General features: G+C 41.2%; 1 protein-coding gene and 1 non-coding gene across 2 annotated transcripts; one reads left to right on the top strand and one right to left on the bottom strand.

Moving 5' to 3' along the window:
* Positions 1–593: 593 nt before the first annotated feature.
* SYCE3 (synaptonemal complex central element protein 3) lies at positions 594–15,507 on the bottom strand. Its single transcript, XM_036278307.1, has 2 exons — positions 15,399–15,507; positions 594–751 (listed from the first exon to the last, which is right to left on the bottom strand). Exons 1-2 carry the CDS (start codon positions 15,505–15,507, stop codon positions 594–596), a joined length of 267 nt encoding a protein of 88 aa, XP_036134200.1.
* On the top strand, positions 7,585–7,691 carry LOC118641204. The gene has a single exon (XR_004961566.1). It is a non-coding gene; the product is annotated as a U6 spliceosomal RNA (small nuclear RNA).
* Positions 15,508–25,491: the final 9,984 nt, after the last annotated feature.

The raw sequence follows: 25,491 nt of genomic DNA, 5'->3' as shown, positions 1-25,491 counted from the left end.
GTGGGGTCTCTCCCACCTGCTCAGCCCCTCCACTTTCCGCCCCTCTTCCCACCAACCTTCTTCTTAAATGAGACCTGGGCTACGCCCAACTCTGCCCCTTATTAGCTGTGTGGACCTGGGCGAGACATATGACTTTGTTTTCTCACCTGTGAAGTGGGGATAATGGACATGTCACTCAGAATTGTGAGAACATAGGTCATATATATGAGCACCTGGCACAGTCCACTTGGGAACCCTCCACAGGAAGGTAAATAAATCTGAATACTGCTGCCTACCCACTCTCTGTCCTGGTTTGTCCTTGGCTGGCCCTTTTTGCTTTTTAGTCTATGCTTGGCGCTACATATGCTTAATTCACTGGCAGCATCTGCATCTTACACTTCCCATGTCTTGTTCACAAGTTTCCTATGCAGCTAGGGGCACAGAAAAGAGTCCTCAGGATGTGCTTGAAAATAAGTTTATTGAGAAGCAGGTGCTCTGCACGCAGCTGTATGTCTGGGGCGCTGGCTGTTTTGCTGCCAGTCAGAGAAGGCTCCCCGCTGTGGCTCTGCACACTGGCAGACCCAGTGTGGAGGCATGGGGTGGGGGTGGGAGGCCTACTGCGTGCGCTTGGTCTCACTGAGTAGCTCTTGCCAGTTCTTTTCCATCTCTTCCTTGCAGTTGAGGAAGGCGTCCTCCAGCCGGCGCATGGACTCTGCCAGTGTGGGGTTGGTGCGTATCACCACCATGTCGTAGGCCATCCATGTGGCCTGCACTGCAACAACCAGACAGGCCCTGGTCAGGCCACATGGTGGGGCTCTGGCTCTGGGACACCCTGGGGACCACACCTAGCTGAGTCACCCAACTATTCTAAAGAGAGAAAGCTGGTCAGCTACTTGTTACAGGGCTCACAAAACTCCCTATTAAAACTACTCCCACCCAGCTGGTGTGGCTCAGTGGTTGAGCGTCAATCCATGCACCAAGAGGTCGCTGGTCTGATTTCTAGTCAGGACACGGGCACAGGTTGTGGCCCGATACCCAGTAGGGGGCATGCACGAGGCGACCAATCAGTGTCCTCTCTCATTGATGTTTCTCTCTCTCTCTCTCCCTGAAATCAATACAGAAAAAACAGCCCTTGCCGGTTTTGCTCAGTGGTTGGAGTGTCGGCCTGCAGACCAGAGAGTCCCGGCTTCAGTTCCCCCTGGGGGCACGTACAAAAACAAAAACAAAACAAACAAAAACAAAAAATGACTCCCTACACAGAGCAGTAATGAAACTCCCCTAATCTCACACAAGTTTTAACTTCTGGATGTATCAGCCCATGACACTAAAAGGCTGGAGGCCAGTCTGATATAAAATGCTAGAAAAAATTAGAGCAATCACAGGTCCTTACTTACTGCACAGTTCACAACTAGTGGTTGCACGGTGGCCCTCAAGGAGTCATAACACCCTCCAAGCTCATAGGCTCTAGTAGCTGATCATGCCCACTCCTCCACTGCCCTACACCTCATGTTTCCTCAGCTCAGTGACCTGGGATGCCTGTCCACCTCCACCTGGGCACCTCTGTGCTTTCACTGAAGGCCAGTCCAGAGGTCCTCCTTTGGGAGGCTTTGCTGCACTGCATGTTAGGTGTCCTCTGGCGCTCACCACTGCACTGACTGACTTCTTTGCTCTTTCCCTTTGAGGGCAACTTGAGGGCAGCATCCCCTGGGCCTATGGGTGGACACATACTGCTTGTCAGAAACCCCACCTCCACAGCTTCTCTCTGCAGCACCCACCCCACTGGTGTGGCACTACCCTCTAGAACTACAAAGCACAAGGGTCCTAGCCCTTCTGCATGACAGGGAGTTGTTAGAAGAGGTATGTGCAGTATTTCAACAGATAGAGGGCATATGACTGTACAGCAAATGCAGGAATTCTTGAATTTTTGGAAGCATGGGAGTCACTTGGGACACCTGTTAAGATGTAGACTGCTAGCCCCTCCTACAACTCAAAGATTCCTGTCCAGTGGGTGGGGAATGGTGCCCAAGAACCTGCATCTGTGTAATTTTGGTGTGGGGGGTTGGGATACAGCTGCTGGCCACACCTTTAGACCAGCTGGACAGCGGTGGAGAAAAGACTGAGAGTCAGATTTTTCTTCCAGCTCCCCACTTGCTGGCTGTGTGATGTGCAACAAGTACTTGAACTTGCTCACCTTAGCCATCTCATCCGTAAGCACAGAGTCCCAATCTCATGGCTCCCCATGAAGATGAAATGAATGATAGCAAGCTACCTAGCACATATTAGATGTTTAAGAAAGAGAAAACTCTTATTATAAAATAAATGATTGAGGTATTTAGGGCAGGTAAGAAATTAAAATTCAGGGGAAAAACAGCTCACAGAAATGAATCTCATATAATCGTATATAGCAGCTGGAATTCCAGCTCTGAGTTTCATATAAGGCCAAAGCAGAAGAGAAAACATACTCAATTACAAGACCCAGTGACCATAAACTAAAACAAACCCATTGTTTAAGACACTTTTATCCTGAGGAAAAAACTGTCCTGTAGGTGTATATTTTGAGAAGTGTAATGTAGTTGAAAATGCCCTTGATGACTTCCTACCTTACACACAAGAAGATTCACCTGTGTCTATAGTTGTACTCACAGATAAAAGGAAGCTGGTGGCAGCACTAAAGCACAGTTCAGAAATGGCAATTCAACAAGACATGACAGTGAGTGCACAGCCCTCTTCTGATTTGATCCAAGGAAAAATATTTAAAATACATAGAACAAGAAGGACTCAATCACATCCTCCAGCAATATATGTCTCTTGAGTTTTTCATTCACTCAGTATGTATTGAGCACCTCCTTTGTGCTAGCATTTTACTAAGGCAGCCCTGTGATACAGTGGTCAACAGGATAGACACACCCTGCTCTCAGGCAGTGTCTGTTCTCATTGCAGTGGGAGGAGACAGATGAACATATGAGACAGTTCCAAATTGTGAAAGGTGCTGTGGAGGAAATAAGCAGTATGTGTTGTGACAGAGAAATAGGGTAGGCGGAGTCATATTATAGACCAGGTGGTAAAGGCAGGCCTCTTCCATGGATTTTTGCAGCAGCAAGGCCAAGGTCATAATCTGGAGGGGCCTGGATAGCAGGTATTCTGAGAGGCTAATCAGACTCCCTATACACTTTGATAACCCACTGGATAAAGCCAAAGTCCTCAAATGAAAATTAAGAAAAAAATGGTCAAGATGTATGCTGTGGACCCTGAGGACTAAGAAGGGCTCCTGGTGGCCACCTGGGCTCAAAAAAATGCAGAGCCTAGAAGCCATTTCTGCACAGAGGCCTCTCACACCCAGGAGAAGCCTCTGCACTGAACTACCTGCCTCTGCGCTGAACTGTCTGCCTGCACTGTGTTCCTGCCATCTGAGCCAGCCCTTCTAAAGGATTCCCTGGAGCCTGGTTGGTGTGGCTCAGTTGGTTGAGCATTGTCCCATGCAGCAAGAAGTTACTAGCTCCATTCCCGCTCAGGGCACCTGTTGGTCTTGTGGGCTAGATCCCTAGTAGGGGGCGTGCAGGAGGTAGCCAATCAATGTTTCTTTCTTTTTTTTGTTTTATCCTCACCCGAGGACATTTTTCCATTTTTTGCTCAGGTAGAGTGGGAGGGAGAGAGAGGAACATCGATGTGAAAGGGACACATCGAGTGGCTGCCACCCGCACAACCGACCAGGGCCGGGGACAAACTGCAACCGAGGTATGCGCCCTTAGCGGGAACCGAACCCGGGTCTCTCCGCAGGCCGACGCTCTAACCGCTGAGCCAAACCGGCCAGGGCCAATCCATGTTTCTATCTCTCCCTCTCCCTTTCTCTAAAATATCAGTAAAAACATATTTAAATACATAAATAAATAAGTTCCTGGAGTCCCATTTCAAGCAATAGGACTGCGGCTTTCCCCATCTAATCAGAGCTGTGAAGCTCTGACCAATTGGAGCAGCTCTATTCTGACCAATCAGGGACCAGGGACAGGGACTTCTGTCTAGGTAAGTCATCTCCCTCTGGCTTGGAGAGCCACTTTCCACTGTAGCCTGCCCCTGAAAAACAACCTCACACAGTGAAGCTGCCTACCTCGAGAGGGACCTGGCCCAGGGGCAGCCTCATAGCCCTGCTGTTTTTATAGCCATGCTGTATTACCATGGAGCTGTTTGCACCAAAATGAAGTTTCCTTCTTCACCACACCTCAAATTGGGGATTCCTGTTGGCATTTGAATTGGCGCCAATGACCATCAGTGGACAGAACCTAGATGCAGAATTTAGTAAAGGATAAGGATAGTGTCCCAGAAATTTGTTTAGGAGGGAGGAGAACTAACTAGTGATGTAGTAAGTGGATTTGCTTTGAGAGCCTGGAAAGTAGAAGTGGAAGACAGGGATCACAGAATGAGACAAGAAGGCGAGCTGACCAGGGGACAGGATGATGATGAACCTGGAGGCCACAGGTTGACTCGCATCGTTGGCAAGACAGCCAAGCAACATTTAAGAAGGTAAATGGTGAAATTCTACCTCCCCAAATCTCAGGTCCCAGGTGGTCTTACAGATGAGTTCTACCAAACTTTGATAGAACAATTAGTGCTTATCTAATACAAGTGATTCCAGAAATTAGGAAAAGAGGGAAGATCGATAATCTCACCATATGGGCTGGTGTAACATTTTTAGAAAAGCATTTTATAGAAGCATTCCTTTCATATAATAGACAATTTGAAAATAGAGATAAGCAAAAATAAAAACATAATTTTTTCTAAGCTGGTTTATTCTAAAACCAAAGACAATATGAGAAAAATTATAGGTGTACCTCACCTGAATATAGATGTGAAATCCTAAATATAACACAAGCTAACCAAATCTAACAGTGTGTTAAGATAATAATATGCTATGATTAAGCAGTCTGTGAAAGAGCTTCAAGGATGCTTGAATATCAGAAAATCAATCACTATAATTAACCACATTAAAAAAAGAGGGGTCTCATAGGAATATTTCACTTAATGCATAAAAATGTAGTTAATAAAGTTTAAAACCTATTTGTGATTTTAAACAATCAAAACTCTAACAAATTAGGAAAAGAAGGACACGTCTTTAACTTACTAAAGGTAATATACCAAAAACTTACAGGAAACATTATATATAATGGAGAAACTGAGAATACATTCCCTATAACACTGGGTGTCAAACAAGGATGCCTCTAATAATGTTACTGGTATTGAAGATTCTGGTAAATGGAATAGATAAAAAGAAAAAAGTGGTGTAAGGATTAGGAGGTAAGAGATACGACTACCAGTATTTATAAATTATAACAATGTAGCCCTGGCCACTTTGGCTCAGTGGTTGGAGCGTCGGCCTGTGGTCCAGAAAGACGTGGGTTTGGTTCCCGCTAAGGGTGTGCACCTCGGTTGCAGTTTGTCCCCGGCCCTGGTTGGGTCGTGCGGGTGGCAACTACTCGATGTGTCCCTTTCACATCGATGTTTCTCTCTCTCTCTCTCTCTCTCTCTCTCTCTCTCTCTCTCTCTCTCCCTCCCTCCCTCCCTCCCTCCCTCCCTCCCTCTATCTGAACATAAAATGGAACATAAAATGTCCTCGGGTGAGGATAAAAAAAAAATGTATATGAAAGAATAAGGACCTAATAACTAAGTCAATCTTACAAAATAAAAGTTAAAAGGGGGAATATGCCCTATTAGGTATCAAGATAAATCCCAATTTTAAAAATAGTGTGCTACAGACAAATAGACCAATGGAAGAAAACAGTAAGCTCAGAGATAGACCGAAGTATACTGTATGGAAATTTAGTACATGATGAATGAAATAACTCCAAAAATCAAAGAAAAAAAAGACAGTGTACTCAAGATATAAATATGAAAGGTAAAATAACGTTTATAGATAAAAATTTAGTAGTGGTAGGGACTTCTTAAAAACCACAAACCATAAAGCAAAATTGGATGAATTTATTTTTATAAAAATTTTTTAAAATCCTCACCCAAGGATATTTTTCTACTTATTTCAGACAGAGTGGGAAGGGGAGAGAGAGAGAGGGAGGGGGGGAGGGAGAGGAGAGAGAGAGAGAGATAGAGAGATAGAGAGATAGAGATAGATAGATAGAGAGAGAGAGAGAGAGAGAAACATTGATGTGAGAGAGACACATGGATTGGTTGCCTCCTGCATGACCCTGACCAGGGCCAGGGACTGAACCGCAACTGAGGCACATGCCCCTGACCGGAACTGAACCCTCGACTCTTCAGTCCATGGACCAAACTAACTGCTGAGCTAAACCCGTCAGGGCATCACCATTCTACTTTTGCATAGGCAGACTTGGAATAATGTTCACCAATGTAAACAACAGTTAATTTTGGGTGACTGGATTTTTTCCCTCCTTTTTTATTGAATTTATTGGGGCGACACTGGTTAACAAAATTATACAGGTTTCAGGTGCACAATTCCACAACACATAATCTGTACACTGTATTGTGTGTTCACCACCCAAGTCAAATCTCTGTCCATCACCATTTATTCCCCCCTATACCCTCTCCCACTGGGTAATTGGATTTTGTTGTTTTTAAACTTTTTTGGTAATTTTCTATTTTGATTGAATTTTAATTTGATTGAATTTTATTTTTTTTTATTTTTTATTTTATTTATTTTTTTCCCATTTTTTTGTTCAGGTAGAGTGGGAGGGAGAGAGAGGAACAGAGAGAGAGAGAGAAACACCGATGTGAAAGGAACACATCGAGCGGCCGCCACCTGCACAACTGACCAGGGCCCGGGACAAACTGCAACCGAGGTACATGCCCTTAGCGGGAACCGAACCCGGGTCTCTCAGGACCGCAGGTCGACGCTCTAACTGCTGAGCCAAACCGGCCAGGGCTAATTTGATTGAATTTTAAAAACAATGAACATGCAGCATTTCTTGAAAAAAAAATTTAATGATTATCAACTTAAAACTTATTTATTAAATTTATTAAATATAAATATAAAATGCTAATAATCACACTTGAAAATTCCAATTTATATAGTATGCTAATAAATTATAAAATGGATGATTTGAGAGGAAATATGAAATACCCAAATTGACATTATCTTAAAGCAATAAGCAAAGAAGAAATTGAAAGTTATCAGAAACAATTTCCAATAGTTTAGCCATTAACATCTTTGAAATATTCAATAACAGATGTTTCCAAATATTATACATATGATTTCAGAATATAGAAAAAGATAAAAAACTAGAGGTTGAGTAGATCTGGAATTGCCACAGTTTAATCAAATACCTCTGAACAAATATGTAAACTCTAGTTTCCTCATCTATAAAATAGAGATAATACTAGTGCCTATCCCCCATAAGTTTGTAATAAAGATTAAATGAGAAAATGTGTGTAACGCATATAATAGAGGCCAACACATGGGTAAACAATAAATATAACAAACTATTATTATTTTTATGATTAGGTAACTAGAATGCTAATAAAAACTCAAGAATCTATAGCATTCCTGTATACTAGTATTGATTATTTAGCAAATAAAATTAAAAAAACAACAGAAGTGAGTTTGCTTCCCCACAGAAATAAATGTGTTGAAAGATCTGGAGAATGCTTGTGTTGGCAGCATATATACTAAAACTGGAACAGTGCAGAAAAGATGAACATGAACTATGCTCCAGTATGACATGCAAATTCACAAAGCATTCTATATATATATATATTTTTTTTAATCCTCACCCGAGGACATTTCTGCATTTATCTTCAGATAGACTGGGAGGGAGAGAGGGAGGAAGAAAGAAACATCAATGTGAGAGAGACATATTGAATGGTCACCACACACATGACCCCAATGGGGACCGGGGACAAACTTCAACCGAGGTACATGCCCTTAGTGGGAACCGAGCCCAAGACTCTCTGGTCTGCGAGACAATGCTCCAACCACTGAGCCAAACTGGCTAGGGTAAGCATTCCATATTTTTATGTAATGAGTAGCATGATGGCTATAGTTAACAATACTGCACTGTGTATTTAAAAGTTACTAAGAGAGTAAATCTTAAAAGTTCTCATCACATCTGGGCTGTTGTGGCTCAGTGGTAGAGCGTTGACCCATGCACCAAGAGGTTGCTGGTTCGATTCCTGGTCGGTCGTGGTATGAGGGGCATGCAGGAGGTGGCCAATGATGTTTCTCTCTCTCTCCCTTCTTCTCTCTAAAATCAATAAAGAAAAATAAAATTTTTTTTTTAAGTTCTCATCACAAAGGAAAAAAAAAACTTGTAGCTATGTGCGGTAATGGCTATTAATGAAACTTATTGTGGTAATCATTTTGTAACATATACATATATCAAGTCATTACCCTGTACAACCTAAACTTATACAGTATTATATATTAATTATATCTCAATAAAACTAGAAAAAATAAAATTGAAAGCAAAAAATGTCTAGAGAAAAGTATTGTAAAACCCTTTTGAGACATATTAAAGAACATATGAATAACTGAAGAGACATATTTCTGCATGAGAACACTTAATGTTAAAAAGTCATTCTTTTTATATTAATGTACAGGTTTAACACAATTACAAATAAAATAGTAAATTAATCTATCATTCATCTGGAAGAATAAATATATGAGAACAGGTAAAATAGAATAATGGAGAATTTACTGATTGATGATAATGAATAAGCCATAAAACCTGACATATTATGATACAGGTTAGCTATTTCTGCTCTGCTATATATAAGAACTTCATGAATAATAAAGAAATAATTTCTGAACTAATAGAATAGGATGAAATAAACTTAAAAAAAAAACCAAATTAGAATATCTTTTTTTGTTGTTAATCCTCACTCAAGAATATTTTTCCATTGATTTTTAGATAGAATGCAAGGAAGGAAGGAAGGGGGGAGAGAAAGAGAGAGAGAGAGAGAGAGAGAGAGAGAGGTGTGAGAGATGTGTGTGTGAGAGAGAGATTGATGTGAGAGAGAAGTTAGAATCTCTTTGTACCTGAGAAATTTTATATTCTTAAGGCTAACTCCCGTAAGGCATACTACAGCTAAACATGTACTAGGAAAATTGTCCTAGGCCTTACTTTGACTTAAGTTCAAGAGAATGGAAAGAAAATTTTAAGCCTTGGAGTTAAGAGGATTTTGCCTTTTAATATTGCTTGAAATGTATATCTTATATTTATTTGCCGGTTGGTAGTTTTCATACTTGTTGATAGTTACTTTCTTGGTTATTTTCCTGGCCCTGTGTGGTTACTGGAATAACTGGACAAAAACTTTCCCAGGGACAACATAGGCCAAGTGGGCCTCACTTAAAATTTAACCTAAAGAATCAGGGTCAGAGATTATATCATTTGGGTACAAAATGATGCTACTTTTGCTAACAACATTTGTCCTAACTTGTCCTAAGGACACTGTGAGGAAATAGATGTGCTGTTACCCTTCAGGTAGAAAAATATATTAATGTTCCCACTTATTGGATTAGAGCCCAGGAACATAGAGTTTGCTTAGGAAATTACAAAAGGCAAACAATACAAAAAAAAATAAAAAATACAAGACATTTTTTTTTTTGTACAGATAGAGTGGGAGGGAGAGAGAGGGAGAGAGAGAGAGAGAAACATCGACGTGAAAGGGACACATCGAGTGGCTGCCACCCGCACAACCAACCAGGACCGGGGACAAACTGCAACCGAAGTACGTGCCCTTAGCGGGAACCGAACCCGGGTCTCTCCGGACCACAGGCCGACGCTCTAACCGCTGAGCCAAACCGGCCAGGGCAAAATACAAGACATTTTAATATTATTTAATTTGTTGTTGCTTATATGTTAAAATATACTTTTACCAGCTGATAAAGTATTAAAGAAGTTTTGTTTTTTTAAAAAATTTTTTCCTTTATTGATTTTAGAGAGAGAGGAAGTGAAAGGGAGAGAGAAATAAAAACATCAATGAGCGAGAACATCCATTGGCCGCTTCCTGTATGCCCCTCAAGGGGATCTGGCCCACAACCTGGGCATGTGTCCTGACTGGGAATCAAACTGGTGACCTCTTAGTGCATGGACTGACGCTCAACTACTGAGCCACACTTGCCGGACTAAAGAAGTTTTTAAAAAGACTTATATTACCCTGCAAATTAGACAACTATGCAGAACATTTATATAAAAATAGAATTATAAAGAGGAAATATGAAAACTAAGGAAGAAACAGCTAAAGGGGAAATAATGGACCTTACACCAATCCATGGGATGTAATGTGAAAAGAACCAAGGGGAAGGATGTGGAATCGTGCACAAGAAAACCTCATTCGTGCCAAGTAGATGCAGGCTAAACTTGCTTTATTCCTGTGAAAAAGGAAGTGCACTAGCTTCTGAGAAGTGCAGCTGCTTAAAGACAATAGTTGTATGTATCAGACAACTTTAAGTTTACTTAGAAAGCTTAAAAAAACAAATTTTAAAAATTGGCAAAGCTGAGCCTTTTATGTAACTTGTTTCACTAAACACCTGTCAGCTTTGTCTCTAAGATAAGAGAACATTTTTAGTAACACTATTACTTAGTAATCTTACTTTCACATTATTAATTTACTTAACTATTACCTTAATTATTATTGGAATATTTTCCAAAAAGGGAGTCTCTAGTGGAGCTAAATAAAAATACAGTACATGTGCTTGGCTAAGGTGGCTCAGTTGGTTGAGCATTGTCCCATGCATCAAGAGGTCATCAGTTAGATTCTTGGTCAGGGCACATACCCAGGTTGCAGGCTTGATCCTGCAGGGTGTGCAGGGGGAAGCCAATTTATGTATCTCTCTCATTGATGTTTCTATCTCTCTCTCCCTCTCCCTTCCCCTCTTTCTAAAAAAAAAATCAATAAAAATATTTTTTGAGCCCTGGCCAGTTTGGCTCAGCGGTTAGAGCATCGGCCTGCGGACCAGAGAGTCCTGGGTTCCATTCCCACTAAGGGCACGTACTTCCGTTGCAGTTTATCCCTGCCCCCCAGTTGGGGTCATGTGGGTGGCAACCAGTCGATGTGTCTCTCTCTCTTCCCCCCTTCTCCCGCCTGGTCTATCTGAAGATAAATGCAAAAATGTCCTCGGGTGAGGATAAAAAAAAATATGTGTGTATGTGTGTGTGTGTGTATAGAAATAGCCCTGGTCGTTTGCTCAATGGTTAGAGCGTCAGACCTTGGAAAGAAGGACCATAGTTTGATTCCTGGTCAAGGGCACATGCTTGGGTTTCAGGTTCGATCACTGGCCCCTTGCGGGAGGCAGCCGATCTATGTATCTCCTTCACATTGATGTTTCTCTCTTTCTCTCCTTTCCTGCCTCCCTCCTTTCCTTCTTTCCACTCTCTCTAAAAATCAGTGGAAAGATATCCTCGGGTGAGGATTAACAACAACAAAAAGAAAAAAAAAGAAAAAGAAATGCAGTACATGTCCTGGTTCTTTTGGCATACCAGATGATTTAGAATTAGATTTAATAAAGTAGAGAAAACTAGGAGAATATATGAATAAATATTTTTCTGATCTCTGATTAGGGAAAATTTTTCTAGGCATCAAAGCAATGGGAGTAAATCCGAAAGAAAAATATTGATAGATTTTTCTCTATACCGCAGGCTGACGCTCCAACCGCTGAGCCAAACCGGCCAGGGCAATATTGAGAGATTTTTAACATTAGACTTCTATTTACCAAAGCTTCATATATAAAATTAAAAGAAAAATAGCAAATTGGGGAAAATATTTACTACTATATTGAACAAAGACTTTATAGTCTTAATACATAAAGAGTTCTTACAAATCAATAAGAGATTCTATCACAGATATCTCTGTTCCTTTCTTCTCAGTGCTAAGCCTGCATTAAGTCTAGCTCCTTTGTAGCCTTTAGTTTAGCAAAAGCTTCCTAATGGATCTCCCTGCCTCCAGACTTCCCTCTCCAAACCAACCTTCACACTGTTACCAGAGGTATCTTTCTAAAATACAAGTGTTTTCCTTGAAATCCCAAATGGCTCCCTCTCTCCTAGACAAGAAAGGTAAACTCCTTAGCTTGGTACTGAAGATGCTTCCAACCTTTCAGCCTCTTCTTTGTTTGGCCTACTGCCTTGTAAACTCCATGCGCTACTCTGGCTCCTTAACTACCCCGGGCTTTCGCTCATGGCCATGTGGCCTTGACTACCTATTCTGCTGGACTGCCCTTCTTCTCTACTGCCGCACTCCTACTCGCCTGCCCAATCTCTACTCCTGCCATAATGCTCTGTTTAAAGCCTCTCTTGCCTCTCCAGGCCATCAGCCTTGACTTTTTCTCTTGGTGTCCTTGGTGTATGCCATTAGCATTTGCCAGATTATGATTTTAATATAAAATTTAAATGTTTTAATTTTAATTTATATATTTAAATTATAATTAGTCATCTTGATGTCTGTTTCTGGCTTCCACCCACTTCTCTAATGAAGGAGCATCTCTTCAACTTTATATTCCTGGACTAGCACATGGTAAATGCTCAGCAAATGCTGTTAAATAAGAGAATATTTAATTAGACTGAAGGAATTACATAGCTTACAGTAGAAAATGAATTCTAGAACTTTTTTAAAAGGTAGTTTTAAAAACTGTAAGAGCCCTGGCCATTTTTGCTCAGTGGTTAGAGCATTGACCCTCGGACCAGAGACGTGGATTCGATTCCGGTCAATGACACATACCTCATTGCGGTTTGGTTCCCAGCCCTGGTCGGGGTTGTGCGGAAGGAAACCAATCAATGTGTCTCTGTCACATCAATGTTTCTCTCTCTCTTTCTCTTCCTCCCACTTTGTCTGAAGATAAATGGAAAAATATCCTTGGGTGAGGATTAAAAAAAAATTGTAAGAAATTTTCAAGTACACAGGCCAAAATATTGTAGACATTTCTCAGTAGTAATTTTCTGTAGTCTGTTGTAATAAATGGAAGTTATTTTCAAACTAATGTCTTTTTTATTATTATTTTTTTCTTTTTTTTTTAAATTTTTTTTATCATCCTCACCTGAGGACATTTTTCCATTTTTTGTTCAGAGTGGGAGGGAGAGAGAGGGGGAGAGAGAGGGGGAGAGAGAGAGAGAGAGAGAGAGAGAGAGAGAGAGAGAGAGAGAGAAACATCGACATGAAAGGAACACATCGAGTGGCTGCCACCCGCATGACCAACCAGGGCTGGGGACAAACTGCAACCGAGGTATGTGCCCTTAGCGGGAACCGAACCCGGGTCTCTCTGGACCATAGGCCGATGCTCTAACCGCTGAACCAAACCAGCCAGGGCCTAATGTCTTTTTTAAAAAATATTTTTTCTTTATCAATTTTAGAGAGAGGGGGAGGGAGAGGGAGAGAGAGATAGAAACATCGATGAGAAAAAGCATCAATTGACCACCTCCTGCATGCTCCCCACTGGGGATTGGATCCACAACCTGGGCATGTGCCCTGATCGGGAATCAAGCCGGCAACCTCTTGGTGCATGGGTCGACACTCAACTAGTAAGCCACACCGGCCGGCCAGGCAAACTAATAATGTCTTTAAAAATAGTTTGTTTTCATTTGAGTAGAGTATATATGCTTTCTAAAATTTGTTTTACATTATGATTTTCTCTAGCAAAACTTAGGCTCAAAATGGTAAGAATTACATATATTCTGAATTGGTAAAGAACAAGTTAAAGAAATTATAATGGTATTACTACCACTTCTGGCTACCACTTAGTGGAAACATGTTGAATAAAATAATAGACTAATATTCTTTTATAAGAGTGGAGACATTTAGCATAATTGCCAATGATACATCAGATAAGGGGTTTATTTCCAAAATACATAGAGTGCTCATACAACTCAACAAAAGGAAGACAACCCAATTAAAATATGGGCAGAGGAGCTAAATAGACACCTCTCCAAACAGGACATACAAATGGCCAAGAGACATATGAGGAAATGTTCAACAGCACTTATCATCAGAGAGATGCAAATTAAAACAACAATGAAGTGTCACCTCACACCTGTCAGAATGGCCGCCATCAACAAATCATCAAACAACAAGCGTTGGTGAGGGTGTGGAGAAAAGGGGACTCTAGCACACTGCTGGTGGGAATGCAGACTGGTGTAGCCACTATGGAAAACAATATGGTGTTACCTCAGAAAATTAAAAATTGAATTGCCATTTGACCCAGTGATCCCACTTCTAGGAATATACCTTAAGAAGCCTGGAACACCAATCAGAAAAAAATATATGTACCCCCATGTTCATAGCAGCACTATTTACAATAGCTAAGATCTGGAAACAGCCCAAGTGTCCATCAGTAGACGAATGGATAAAAAAGCAGTGGTACATATACACAATGGAGTACTATGCAGCTGTATGAAAGAAAGATCTCTTATCCTTTGAGACAACATGGAGGTACCTGTAGAGTATTATCCTAAGCAAAACAAGCCAAGCAGAGAAAGACAATATCACATGATCTCACTTATTTGTGGAATATAATGAACATAACAGTCTGAGGAACAGGGTAGACCCAAAGACGTGGAAGTAGGATACAGACTGACAACCCTTAGAAGAAGGGTGTGGGGAGAGGGAAAAGATAAACCACAGAACTTATATGCATATATGCATAACCAATGTGTCCCTATCGCGTCAATGTTTCTCTCTCTCTCCCTCCCACTCTATCTGAACAAAAGATGGAAAAGTGTCCTCAGGTGAGGATAAAAAAAAAAAAAGAACAGAAAAAAAAAATGGAGACATTTGTTAAACTTCATTGCTGCTTTATTCCACTAAGCTGTACCTCCCATTAGTACCTTACCAATCTTAGCACTATTACTCTGAACTCCTTTTTTTTTTTTTTATCCTCACCCGAGGACATTTTTCCATTTTTTGTTCAGGTAGAGTGGGAGAGAGAGAGAGGAACAGAGAGAAAGAAACATCGATGTGAAGGGACACATCGAGTGGTTGCCACCCGCACAACCGACCAGGGCCGGGGACAAACTGCAACCGAGGTATGTGCCCTTAGCGGGAACCGAACCCGGGTCTCTCAGGACCGCAGGCCGACGCTCTAACCGCTGAGCCAAACCGGCCAGGGCTGAACTCCTTTTATTTAAATGACTCACGGAAAGAATGCTCAACTCTGTTCACAGATGTTACGTTAATATCATTTGTCATTTGCTGAGTACTTGTTCCCAGTTATTATTTCTGCCCTCAAGATGGTAACAGTCCAGTTGCAGGAATAAGATGCAAACACACATAAAATAACTAGAAAATAATTCAAGGCAATATTCAGTGGCAAGTGTCAAATTCTGTGGTACAATAGTTACATGGCATAGAAGTTGAGAGGTGGTCAGGGAAGGACTTGCTAAGAAGGCACTTGATTTGATCTTGGAAGTATAGGGAGGATTTGAGCTATTGAAAAGAAGGGGGAAGGCACTCTGCCTGGGAAAACAGCTTACCTGAGATTTTCTCCATCTCTTCCAATATCTTTTCCAAGTCTTTATTCAGGTCCGACAGCATTTTCAGCATGTTGTCACAGTTTCTTTCCCCAGGGTCAGTATCAGCCATCTAGGCAGTGCACAAAAGATGCAGCAAGACGGGCTGACATTTCAATTCCAGCTCTTCTACCCACACCTGGGATAGCCCACCAGGAAACCTGAGGTCATCTTTAATTCCCCCTCTTACCTTCCTGACCCAAGGGGGGAGGGTGGGTCACTGAAACTTACAAACTTTATTTGTTCCTGGAAAAAATATTTAGTTATCTGTGAGTCAGGAAGGCCCAGTGCTTGGGAGCAACCAGTGAACTGAACCCTGCTCTTGTGGAGCTCACAGCCCAGCTCAGCTCTTTCAAGTCTCTCCTGTCAGTCTCTTCCTCCCTATCTCCAAGGTTGCTGCTTCCATTGAGGTCCATTTTGTTATCCACCTTTGGTTATAGATTTACTGAGCATCTACTATGTGCCAGACTTTGGCTCTGTGAATACAGCAGTGTATCTGTGGATCCAGACAGAACCTATGCTTAAAAGATTCATAAAGGTAACTTCAGTTTGTGGTCATTGTTACAAAGAAAATAAAACAGGGTGGTGTGATAAAGAGGATCTTTCATTGGGAGGGGTGCTTTAGCTTGTAAAGTTATAGAAGGCCCTTCTAATACAGTGACATGAATTAACACTTGAATAACAAAAGGAAGTTGGCATGTTAAGATCTAGAAGATGAGTTCTAGATGGAGGAAATGAAAGGCTCAAGAAAAGGTGGAAGTGGCCCTGGTGTTATTTTATTTTTTATTTTATAGAGAGAGTGGATGGGGGAGACAGAAAGAATCAATTTTTTTTTTTTAATACTCACCTGAGGATACTTTTACATTTTATCTTCAGACAGAGTGGGAGGGAGAGAGAGACATCGATGCGAGAGAGACACATTGATTGGCTGCCACTGCACAACCCCAATCAGGGTGGGGACAAAATGCAACAGAGATACATGTCCCTGGCTGGAATCAAACCCGGGACTCCTTGGTCCGCAGGCCAATGCTCTAACCGCTGAGCCAAACAGGCCAGAGTGAGAATCACTTTATTCCACTTATTTATTACGCATTCATTGGTTGGTTGATTCTTTCTTTTTTTTTTTATCCTCACCCGAGGACATTTTTCCATTTTTTGTTCAGGTAGAGTGGAAGGGAGAGAGAGGAACAGAGAGAGAGAGAGAAACATCGATGTGAAAGGAACACATCGAGTGGCTGCCACCCACACGACCAACCAGGGCCGGGGACAAACTGCAACCGAGGTACGCGCCCTTAACGGGAACTGAACCCGAGTCTCTCCAGACCGCAGGCCGACGCTCTAACTGCTGAGCCAAACCGGCCAGGGCCATTGGTTGATTCTTGTATGTGCCCTGACTAGGGATCAAACCCACAACCTTGGAGTATTGGGACAATGCTCCAACCAACTGGGCTACCCAGCCAGGGCAGCTTTGGTATGTTATAAGGAATGGGAAGAAACTGTAGAATGGAGCTGAGGAGTGGTATAAGATGAGACCAGCTAAGTAGGCAAGAATTTTGGTTTTATTTTGAATGTGAAGAAAAAGCCACTAGAGGTTGAGAGCAGGGGATTATGTGATTATGTTTTTTTTAAAAAATTATCTTTATTGTTAAATATATTACAGATGTCCCTCCTTTTTCCCCTGTTGACCCCCTCCTCCCCACTCCCTCCCCTCTCCTGCCTTCCCCACACTGCTGTGTCTATTGGTTACGCATATAAGTTCTTTGGTTTATGTTTTAAGGTAAGAACTTCAGCTGCTTTTTGGAAAATGGTCTGTTGCAGAAGGTCGAGAGGAGGCAAGAGTGGGAAAACTGGCCCTGGCCAGTGTGTGGCTCAGCTGGTTGAGCGTCATCCTATGCACCCAGAGGTCACTGGTTTGATTCCCATCAGATCAAGGCACATGCTGGGATTGCAGGCTGGATCCCCAGTAGGGTGCATGAAGGAGGCAGCCAATCAATGGTTCTTTCTCTTCGGTGTTTATCTCTCTCTCTCTCTCTCTAAAATAAATAAAAACACATTAAAAAAAAAAAAGACTGGGAAGACCAGTTAGTCAGGAGAGTACTAGGGTGGTCTACTAACAGTGTTTTGAACCAGGGTGGTAATAATATCAATGATAAAAAACGGAAGGTTTTGGCCTATATTTTGGAGGATGAGCCAAGAGAATTTTGTAGAGGATTTCATGTGTCTAGGTTTACAGGGGCAAGTGGTGGGAAGAGAGAAATCAAGATGAGTCCTAACTTTGGTGAGAACAACTTGATGGATGGTGTTGTTATTAACTGAAATGGCGAAGACTAAGAGAGGAGCAGATTAGAAGGGAAACCAAGCATTCTACTTTGAACATGTTAAATGAGATGTTTATTAGAAGTCCAAGTAGTCCAAGGGGAGGTTCAAATAGGCAGTTGAAAATACCAGCCAAGTTCAAGAAAAAGGCTAAAGCTGAAAATAAAAAATTTGAAACTAATGATACAGGCTTTCTACACCGTTTGCTTAGAATATTGTCACAGACTCCGAATTGGTCTTCCTGCTTGTAGCTTCATCTTGTCCAATCCATTTTCTAGTTCACCTCCAGAGTGACCTAGCATGCAAATCTGACTCTGTCACTCTGTTTGAAACTTCAATAGCTCCCTCTTTCAGGATAAAATTCATTTTTTATTACAGATATAAGATCCTTCACAATCTATCTCCTGTTTCCATTCCCATCCAGTTCTGAGTTGTGACCAAATAATTAAAGAAAGCCTTGAGATATCCAGAATTTAATGAGACATTATTTAAAATCTATAAGAGTTGTGTGTTTCCAAGAGATGTGACGTAAAAAAGATCCATGGAAATAACACAAAACTCTGTAAAGGTAAAAAATAACTTTTTTTTTTTTTTTTTTTTACAAAAGAGCTAAAGAAATGCAAAATTGAATAAAATAACTCTACCATGCAAGTGATTACAAAAATCTGTGAAGGCAAAGAAGTTGGTAATGACACAATTCATATCTGTATGGGCTACTTGCTCAATTCATTAAGTTATAAAGTTCCAACTATATTCTTTGGATAATATATATCCATATATTAACATGTTTATTGAGCACTATTTACATTCTGAAGACATAGCAGTGAACAATACAGATTAAAATCCTCAGTGTCATGGAAGTTATAATCTAATGGGGAGAGGAGAAAATAAACAAGATTAATAAGCAAAATAAATATAAGGAAGGGGTAATGTACTAAGGAAAACAAGTCAACCAGAGATGGAGGATGGGAGAGAGTATATGTAGGATATTGGCTACAATTTAAATAAATGGGCAGGGAAGGCCTTGAAGTGATTTTGACTAGATACCTGGAGGAAATGAGAGAAGGAGCCATATATCTGGGGAAAGCACGTTCCAGGCAGGGAAAACAGCACAAACCAAGGCCCTGAGCTAGAAGCCTGCTGGATGAACTGGAGGGAGAGCAATAAGGGCAATGCAGTTAAAGAGAATGAAATGGAGAGTACTAGCAAATGATGAGGACAAAGCATGGGGGGGTGGAATTATGGTCGGCCTCGTAGGCCACTGCAAAGACTTTGGCTTTTTCTTAGAGTGAAATGGGAACCTGGAGGGTGATAATCTGATTTATATTTTAGTAATGCACTAGGCTGAGATAGCTTGCATGGACATGGGTGGAGGAAGGGAGACTAGTTAGGAGGCCGTTGAAATAATACGTGAAAGATAATAACAGTTTAGATCAGCATAGGAGTGATGAAAGTCGTATGAAGGAGGATGATGCAGCATAGATTTTGAGGGCAGGGCTGACAAGATCTGCTGATGAATAAATCTGGAATCAGGGATGACACTAAGGTTTTTGACTGGGCAACCAGAAATGGAGGTTCCATTAATTGAGATGGGGGAAGACTGAAAGAAGCTGATTTACATGGGAAAGAAAAACTCAGTTTTAAATTTATCAAAGTTTAAGATGCCTATAAGGCATCCAAGTGAGAATATTAAGTAGGCAGCTGGACACATGAACTCAGGGGAGAAGGTAGGCTAGAGAGAGAAATTTGGGAGTTATCAACATATAGATGATAATGGGTGAGATCAAGGGAGAGAATACAAACGGAGAAGAGGCCCAACATCAAAATGGGGAAGATATGAAGAAACCAGCCAAAGAGACGAAGGAGAGGGGTCAGAGAGGTGGAAGGAGAACCAGGAGAGTCATGTTCTGGAAGTCAAGTCCAGACTTCCAGAAAGTCCCTGGACCCCAGCCAATGTCCTCTGATCACTTATGAAAGCTCAGCAAGCTGAGAAGGCAACTCTAAAAAGCACAAGAAAAGGGAACTCCAAGAATTGTATGAGATAATACAGGTGCTTCCTTAATGGATGATTAATTTACAATGCTAGGGAGGTAGGGAATTAAGAGAAAATGTTTAAGAGCATAAAGAACTAGAATTACTGTGAGTGTCTGGTATTTTATGCATTTCTACATTTAAGAGAATTTGGTATATTAGAGTAACAGGTCAACTTTGTCATTCTAGTTTAAAATGTGAAATTGACTATGGTTGACATTTTAAGTTAAAATCGTTTATAAAGAGTTCTGGGATATTTAAGAGAATTGAGGGTAACCATATTTATAAGCTTGACTTACGATATTTATAAGAATTATTTAAGAAAGTGGGAAAGCTTGTTATTAAGACAATCAATGTACCTAAAGAAATGGAATATATTAAGTTTATAATTAAATGAATTAAAGTTTGTAAATGAAATAAAAACATTAAGATACTACTAAAATTTGCTAGACCTACAAGATTACAAGTTTAGAATAAGATAATTTTATTTAGAATAATCGTAAATAGAATAATCTTATTTAGAATAAAATTTATAAACTAAACTTAAATGCTCAAGGGAGACTGGTTTTTTTTTTTTTTTTTATCCTCACACGAGGACATTTTTCCATATTTTGTTCAGATAGAGTGGGAGGGAGGGAGGGAGAGAGAGAGAGAGAGAGAGAGAGAGAGAGAGAGAGAGAAACACAGATGTGAAAGGGACACATCAAATGGTCGCCACCTGCATGACCCAATCAGGGCCGGGGACAAACTGCAACTGAGGTACATGCCCTTAGTGGCAACTGAACCCGGGTCTCTATGGACCGCAGGCTGATGCTCCAACCGTTGGGCCAAACTGGCCAGGGCAAGACTGGGTTTTTAAATTAGCAACTATAATAAATAAATATTAATTTGGGAGGGGGGGTTCGTGCCCCTAGCGGGAACCGAACCCAGGACTCTCTGGTCTGCAGGCTGACGCTGAGCCAAACTGGCCAGGGCTGTAGTAAATAAATATTCATTTTTAAAACTAAAGTAAACATTCAAAGAGTTTTTTTCTCTACCTAAATAGTGACTTTAAAGGCAATGAAGCTCATAAATATCAGTATCTAGCCATGTCCTCATATATACCCTAAGCTTCAGTCATATCCAATATTTAATTTGGTAAATTTGGGTGTCTATTATATGCCAAGCAGTCCTACAGAAACTGGGGATTAAAGAACAAATACGTGGCCCTGGCTGGGTGGATCAGCTGGTTGGAGCATGATCCTGTACAACAAAAGGTTGTGGGTTCGATTCCCAGTCAGGGCACATACCTAGGTTGCAGACTTGATCCCTGGTGGGGGCACATATGGGAGGCAACCAATCAATGTTTCTCTTTCATATTGATGTCTCTCTCTCTCTCTCTCTCTCTCTCAAATCAATAAAAACACATCCTTGGGTGAGGGTTAAAAAAAAATAAGTGCACAGTACCTGCCATCAAGGAAATCAGTCTGGTAACAAGAAACTTGTAAAACAAGATTCTGTGAAGAGCAATTGCCACTCATCAAATGTCCTTGCTCGGTTTTAAACCAAAGCCTTCTCATATAAAATGGCCCTTACAGCCGTATCTTTGAGAACTCTGAAAACACCACATTCTCTCTTGCCTCCATGCCTTTACATGTAACATTATTCTACAGCCTGGAATGCCTATCCCTCACTCTCGTTTTTTAAGACTCACTCAAGGGTCACTTCTAGAAGTCTTTCCTTACATTTCCCACCAGACAAGTCTGAAGGTTGCTCTGCACCTTTTATGTTCCCATAGTTTCTACATCTACTTCTAGCCAAACACTGTTCCGGGCATTTAAATCTTTATAAGAACCCTATAAGGTAAGTACTATTATCACTAGCAACTGGAGAAAGGTTCTGTGTATCCAGGGTCTGCCATTCACTGGCTGTGAGACCGTGGAAAGTTAACCAATCTCTTAAAGTCTCAGCTTCCTCTTCTGCAAAACCCAGCTGTCTGATTCTCCAGATGGAGCTCCCCAGTGCTACATCTCCTCACAACTACCCCAAACACAGTGACTCTCTGGATGAATAAAGCAAAGGAGAAAGCATAGGGGTGAAGGGTTGGGATGGGGAAAGATTGGGTTCAATTTGGGGTATCCAGGCAGAACTATTCAGCAGTTAAAATACAGAATTAACATCCTGGAGAGAGGCTAAACTGAAAATAAAGATTTGATGGTGGTTTAAATTATAGGAAGAGATGAAATCATTTACAGTAAATGGATAAAAGGAGAAGAGAAAGTGAACTAGGAAGAAGCCCTTAAAAACATCATCATGTGCCCTGGCCAGTGTAGCTCAGGTGGTTAGTGTTGCCCCGTGCACTGAGGGGTCTTGGGTTTGATTCCCAGTCAGGGCACATATGGGAGGCGACCGATCGATGTTTCTCTGTCTCTCTCTTTCCCTTCCTCTCTCTCTAGAATAAATGAAAACATCCTTGGGTGAGGATTAAAAAAAAACCCAACACATCAGCACGTAAGAGTAGAAGGAAACAACTCCTGGGAATATATCTGAAGAAACCCAAAACATTAATTCAAAAGAGTATATGCACCCCTATGTTCACTGCAGCATTATTTACAATAGCCAAGATTTGGAAGCAGCCTAAGTTCTCATCAATGGATGAGTGGATCAAAAGTTGTGATACAGCCCTGGCCAATCTGGCTTAGCAGTTAGAGCATTGGTCTGCAGTCCAGAGAGACCCGGGTTTGGTTTCCGCTAAGGGTGCGAACCTCAGTTGCAGTTTGTCCCCGGCCCTGGTTGGTTGTGTGGGTGGCAACCACTCTATGTGTCCCTTTCACGTCGATGTTTCTCTCTCTCTCTTTCTCTTCCTCTCTCTCCCTCCCACTCTATCTGAACAAAAAAAAAAAAAGGGAAAATGTCCTCGGTTGAGGATTAAAAAAAAAGTTGTGATACATTTACACAGTGTAATTCTACCTGGCCATAAAAAAAGAATGAAATCTTACCATTTGTGACAGCATGGATGAACCTACAGGGTATTATGCTAAGTGAAATAAGTCAGACAGAGACAGACAAATACCATATTATTTCACTTATATGTGGAATCTAAAGAGCAAAATAAATGAACACACAAAATAAAAATAGACTCATAGATACTGAGAACAGACTGATGGTTGTGAGGGGAGAAGGTTTTGGAGGACTGGGAGAAAAAGGCGAAGGGGTTAATAAATACAAATTGATACTCACAAAATAGTTATGGGGATGTAAAGTACAGCATAGAAAATATTGTCAATAATATTGTAATTACTATGTATGATGCCAGGTGGGAACTTGAAATACTGGGGTACCACTTTGTAAAGTATATGATTGTCTAATCGCTATGTTGTACATCTGAAACTAATACAAAATAATATTGAATATAAACTGTAATTGAAAAAAAGAGTGGGAGGGAACAAAGCCATAAAAGGCACTAATAAGCAATAAGATATGCAAGAAACTGGGGAGTGTATACTTGGAAAGAGAGGAGTGCTGATTATTTAATCAACAAATATTGATTGTCAGGCACTGTGTGAGGTGCTACGAGTATATCAGCAAACAAAACAGACAATAATCCCTGTCTTTGTGAAGTGTATATTTTAGTCAAGGGAGATAGGCAATAAACACATCAATATATAAAATGTCAGGTGGTAATAAGTGCTTCAGAGGAAATAAAGCAGGGTAAGGGAAGCTGAAGAGTAAGAGTAATGGAGTGGTAAGAACCACTCTATATATGATGAAGTATGGAAATCCTCTCTGAGAAGGTAAATTCTGAAATAGACTTGAAAATGAGCATGTGAGCCCTATGGAAATCTAGGGGAAGAGTTCTGTGTACAGGGAACAGAAAAAACAACAACCTTGAGGGTAAATGTGCTTGGGTGTGGTTGAGGAAGAGCAAGAAGGCTAGCAGTGCTAGAGTGGAGTGAAGGAGAACAGGATGTTAGATAAGGCAGAGAGGCTGGAAAGAAAATTGCAGTTAATGTGAGACTTTGGATTTTATTGAAAGGAGAAGATATTAGAGGAATTTGCAGGGGTGACATGGCTTGAATGATAACTTATTTTCATTATTTTTAAAAATATGCTTTTATTGATTTTTTTTTTAGAGAGAGAGAAAGGGAGAGATAGAAACATCAATGTGAGAGATACATTGATCAGTTGCCTCCTGCATGCCCCCTGCTAGGGATCCAGCCCCCAACCAGGGCACATGACCTGACTGGGAATCAAACCGGGCCTCTCAGTCCATGGGAGGATGCTCAGTCCACTGAGCAACACCGGCTGGGCTAGAATGATAATGTAAAAGGATCACTCTGGCTGCAATGTTGAGAATAGAGTGGGTGGAGGGGTGGAACAGAGAGCAGGCTGCTGCAAAACTCTAGGAAAGGATGATGGGGCTTGGACCAGACTGTTAGAAATAGAAGTAATAATTGACGGTTCCAGATATGTTGTAAAAAGGGAGCCAATAGTCTTTGCTGACATCCAAATGGAAATATGAATGTGGGGTGTGGTGAAAAGCCTGGCAGAACATCCCTATTTGGGAGTCACTGCGGTATGGGGACTAGTTGAGATCACCTAGGAAGGAAGGGTAGATGGAATAGACGGCTGAGCGCTCCATGTTTAGGATTTGGGAAGATGAAGAGAAACCAGCAAAAGAGGATGAAAAGAAGCAGCCAGTGTGGTAGAAGAGTTTGATGCCTTGGAAGCCAAGTGAAGAAAGTAAACAGAATGGTCAGTTGTGTCTTTATCAAGCACATACACTGGATTTGACAATGTGGAAGTCACTGGTCATCTTGACAGGACCTATTTTCATGGAGTATCAGGCACAAAAGCCTGACTAAAATGTGCTTAAAGAGAAGGAAAGAGGAGAAGAAGAAACTTGTGAGCTTTGGTTCAAAAAGAAGCTGAGAGCCGTGGCCAATTTGGCTCAGTGGTTAGAGCGTCAGCCTGGGGTCCAGAGAGACCCGGGTTCGGTTCCCACTAAGTGCATGTACCTCGGTTGCAGTTTGTCCCCGGCCCTGGTTGGTTGTGCGGGTGGCAACCACTTGATGTGTCCCTTTCACGTCGATGTTTCTCTCTCTCTCCCTTCCACTCTATCTAAACAAAACAATGGAAAAATGTCCTCAGATGAGGATTAAAAAAAAGCTGAGAAATGAGCCAATAGGTGGGAATATACAGTCGTCCCTCGTCACTTTGTGTTTCGACTTTCGTGGCTTCACTTTATTGCAGTTTTTTATATAGTATTTGAAAAAATACTATATAGAGTATATAGAGTGAAGCTGCGAAAGTCCAAGTGCAATGTGGCAAGGGACGACTGTATAGTAAATAGAATCCTACTTTGTGGAAATTCATTTATCGTGGTAGAGTCTGGAACTGATTAACTGCAATAAATGAGGGCCGACTGTAATGTGCAGCCACAGGTGTCTTTTAAGTTGGAGATGTTATAGCAGTGTCAAATGTCACAAAAGGGCCCAGTGACTTCAAGACGTTTGATTTGGGTGTCACTGGTCATCTCAGTGAGACCTGTTTCAGAGACCAGTAAAAGTAGCAAGAAGATTTCCATGAATAATTGATGGTAATTAGACTAAACAGATAGGGCATGCAGATTTAGGAAAAACAGGAGATAGAAGGCGATGAAATGAAGGGATTTTGTATTTGAAAATACAAAGGCAGAGACTTGCCTGTGCGAAAAAGGCTAGTTGAACAG

The sequence above is a fragment of the Molossus molossus genome, unplaced genomic scaffold, assembly GCF_014108415.1.
Source record: "Molossus molossus isolate mMolMol1 unplaced genomic scaffold, mMolMol1.p scaffold_m16_p_26, whole genome shotgun sequence".
NCBI classification, from domain to species: domain Eukaryota; kingdom Metazoa; phylum Chordata; class Mammalia; order Chiroptera; family Molossidae; genus Molossus; species Molossus molossus.
Note: the sequence above shows the minus strand (reverse complement) of the source record. Positions and strands in the feature narration are given on the sequence as shown.